Genomic DNA, 3,513 nt, shown 5'->3' with positions numbered 1-3,513 from the left:
ATTACTGTGGGAATGGAAGACTTATTGGGGAAGCATGAGAGACTTGCAAGTGATAGAAAAATGACTTGTGCAGTCATGTTCCCCTCACTATATTGGTACCAGACTAGTCCATAGAAACCAAACAACATCAAAAATCCCTCATCTGCGAAGCTGTTAGAACTGATGTCTTAGTAGTAATATTGGACAGTGCATGAACATGGACAAAAACTTCAGGTACCAAGCATAATGTCTAAAAACATGAGCAATGTGGCTTTCTCCTCCTCTGTTTGCAAACTTGTGTTTAATGAACATACTGTTTTCTTCCCAGATGAAAGCTTGCATCCTCTCTATCCACCCTACCTCCAAGGTGGTGAGGCTTACTCTACGTCAGGCCTTCCTTCACCCTGGGGGATCCCCAAACCAGCTCGCCAATGATCGCATGGGGGCAGTGGTGGAGGAGTCGATGGTGAAAGCTTTCTACAAGCAGTTTGGTGCCATCTTTGAGCTTGATGATGGCACTCTTGCATTTGCACGGGTAAGTACAAGGGCAGTGAGGCAACTCCTCCGTAGCTATCTTAGCCTCCAGGTTAAGATGCTGCCACCTCAACTAAGGTCTGTGTCAGTGTTTCCATTTTCCAAACACTAAATTGTAACCTGTTTTTTTTTCTAGTTGAAGCATCTTCCAAAAACCAGAAAGTCCTTTAAACCTGGGGCATTTAAGGCAGGGTGCAAACATAAATGTCGAATCATTGACTACAGCCTGATGGATGAGATGTGTATTGTATCTCTGAAGCAGTAAGTTTCGTAGACTCTTCCAGAAAACTGGGTAAAGGATCAGAAGGGTGTAGTCGAGGGTGGAAACGTTGCTTTGCTGGACTGGAACTTGCCATTTGGGGTTTTTGGCTTGTATCTTCTTGTCTGATATCAAGTTGTCTGGGCATCTTGTGTGTCCTCCCCGTCCTATAAGGAATGGGGACACCGTCTGAGGCACAGGGAGGCTAAATGAGTTCTGCCGAGATCATGTCAGAAGACTGTGACTGAACAGGAAATTGAACCTTGATCTTCCAATTCCCAGCCCTCTTCGTATTTCCATCTGTGTGGCTTTAAGCAATGCAGATGATGGGTTCCCCTTCCATGGGGCCATGTCTGGTCACCATAACTGTGTGGCTGTCACCTGGAATGGAGCCTGAGCTTGATGTCCAGAGAGATGTTCTGGGAGGTGGGTCAGCTGAAGTAAAACAGAGAACTCTGGAGTTGTAGAGTGCTAGAGGTTGTGTGGGATAATGGATGTTTGGGACAAGGCAAAGAGGTGACTGTCTCCTCTTAGCCTGGGTTTCTTTCAGGTTGATGGATTGGTCATCTCTTGCTGTGTCTCTTTCCTAGTCAGATTATTGAAGCACGGTTTCTGCAATACCAAGATATCCACACAGGGGACGTGGTGCAGGTGAGCTTCTGAAGGACTTACACAGTACTGTGTGGCCGTTAGAACAATGATCTAACTAATGAGCATTTCCTCTGCCTAATATGTATGGTCAACTTCTGACCCAGACTAGGGAGATGAAAGTGAGAAGAAAAACCTCTCCTTGCAGGACCCAACTATTGGAATGTGAGACTTTTATTTCCCCTTTTTGTTCAGGTTTTTATTCGTGATGCTCCTAAGGCAATCAAATTTCAGCCACAGTCAGTCATTTATTCATGGCCATTTATTTTTAGAAAGACTTGGGTGAAAGAAGCTGAAATTGCCCTGCACTCAAAGTAGAAGTTCATGACCATCACAATCAGCTGATGGGCAGAAAGTTACTCATTTATGATAACTCTTGTGTCGGAGTCATGACTGTACTGAATATATCTCTGGAAACAATTCTAGTTTACCAGAAACAACAGAGATTTTGCAGAAGTAGTCTATGCTTAAGGAAAAGAGGCTATAAAACAACTTTATGGAATGTGTAATGGTTAATGGATCAGATTGATTGAGTGGAGTGTGGGTTGGACTAAGATTTTTTTTTTTTGGAGGGTGGTTAGATTTGGTGATAATAGGTGATGCGGTGTCTCGGCTGTTTCCTACCTGTGCAGACTGCTTTTCATGCTGAATTTACTGATCTTTTTCCCTCCTTTGTGTTCTAGGGCAAAGTGTTTTCTTTGAAACCTATTGGGATGCAGGTGAAAGTGACTGATGGGATTAAAGGGCTTGTGCCGTCCATGCATCTTGCTGATGTGACCCTGAAGCAGCCTGAGAAGAAGTACAGCATAGGACATGAAGTCAGGTGTCGGGTGAGAGCTGCCAGACAAGGCCTTCAGCTGCTTCACACTCTTGTTCTGAGTATTCAGCAGCTGGATTGGTCAGGCAGTGGCAGACACGCTTTCTGAACCTTCTTGTACTCCATTCCCATAGGTCCTAGAGTGCAATCCTGCAGGAAGGAAGCTGATCCTTACTCTGAAGAAAAGTCTTGTCCAATCAAAGCTTCCAGTCCTCTCCACTTATGAAGATGCAAAACCAGGTCTGATCACACATGGCTTTGTGGTGTGTGCAAGGGAGTTTGGCTGCATTGTGAAGTTCTACAATGATGTCAAAGGTCTGGTACCCAGGAATGAGCTGAGCTCAGAACCCGTATCGTGTCCAGATAAAGTCTTCCATGAAGGCCAGGTAATTAATGTATGCCATGCCTTGCGTTTGGATGGAAAAGGAAAATCTGCGGTGAGTTGGCTCCCAACATGGGTTTTCCCTTGGAGGAACCAGCTACACCAAGAGATGTTAATGTCCTTTCGCTTCAAGTAATAGTTGTGCTCCATTTAAACAGATTACGCTGTGGAAGGGGCAGCTCTTCTTTGAGCATTTCACAGACCGATCTGTTGTGCAGAAGGCACTGTGGTATCTGATATAGGGACTACACTTGGCTAAGTTACTGAGATGTTAATAGAAATTTGGGGCTCTAGGCTGCAGTTTATTCTAAGGAAGTTAAAACCATTACCCTCAGAATCAGAAGGCGAGGTTTTCTGCCTCTGCCTTATTCTGGTTTTTGTGTTTCAAATCCTGCACATCATAAACCAGGCACTGTGGGAACTGTGCTGTTCACCAGGTTCTGGTCCTTGTTGTGGGCAAGCTTATAGAGATCTCAGCCCTCTTCGTTATTTTTTCCTAGTGCTTTTGTTTGTCTTCAATCCTGCTGTTTTTTGGCTAGCTGAGAAGGGTATCTTCTGCAAATCTGGATATCTGAATTTTATTCTCAGTTCGGCTACAGACCTGATTCATACTTTTAGCAAGTCATTTAATGATTATGTACTTCCATTTTCCATCAGTGTGATCAGGGTATTTATTTCTGGTTGAATCTGTTAAGGATAGCAAGTCAGTGACTATTAACTTAGGTGTGAGAGAAAAGTGTGCTGTATGCATTTCCCGGTCTCTTTTTGTAGGTGGCAGCACACACTGAGAAGGAGAGAAGGAGGGTCAGCTGAATTCAATGTTTGTTTTATCTTTTTTTTTTTTTTTTTTTTTTTTTTTTTTCGGGTTGTAAAAAAAATTGTTTTAAAATTTGG

General features: G+C 43.6%; 1 protein-coding gene across 1 annotated transcript in view; it reads left to right on the top strand.

The window, feature by feature from the left end:
• PDCD11 (programmed cell death 11) overlaps window positions 1-3,513 on the top strand; it is a 24,165-nt gene that overhangs the window by 4,410 nt on the left and 16,242 nt on the right. The window contains exons 8-12 of the mRNA XM_010133300.1: window positions 308-514; window positions 650-774; window positions 1,363-1,423; window positions 2,104-2,250; window positions 2,372-2,623. Of these exons, the coding sequence (XP_010131602.1) occupies window positions 308-514; window positions 650-774; window positions 1,363-1,423; window positions 2,104-2,250; window positions 2,372-2,623 (792 nt within the window). The remainder of the gene's footprint in view (window positions 1-307; window positions 515-649; window positions 775-1,362; window positions 1,424-2,103; window positions 2,251-2,371; window positions 2,624-3,513) is intronic.

The sequence above is a fragment of the Buceros rhinoceros genome, unplaced genomic scaffold (genome assembly GCF_000710305.1).
Source record: "Buceros rhinoceros silvestris isolate BGI_N320 unplaced genomic scaffold, ASM71030v1 scaffold9873, whole genome shotgun sequence".
In the NCBI taxonomy this organism is placed as follows: Eukaryota; Metazoa; Chordata; class Aves; order Bucerotiformes; family Bucerotidae; genus Buceros; species Buceros rhinoceros.
The sequence above is the reverse complement of the archived record's forward strand: the minus strand, read 5'-3'. Positions and strand labels throughout refer to the sequence as shown.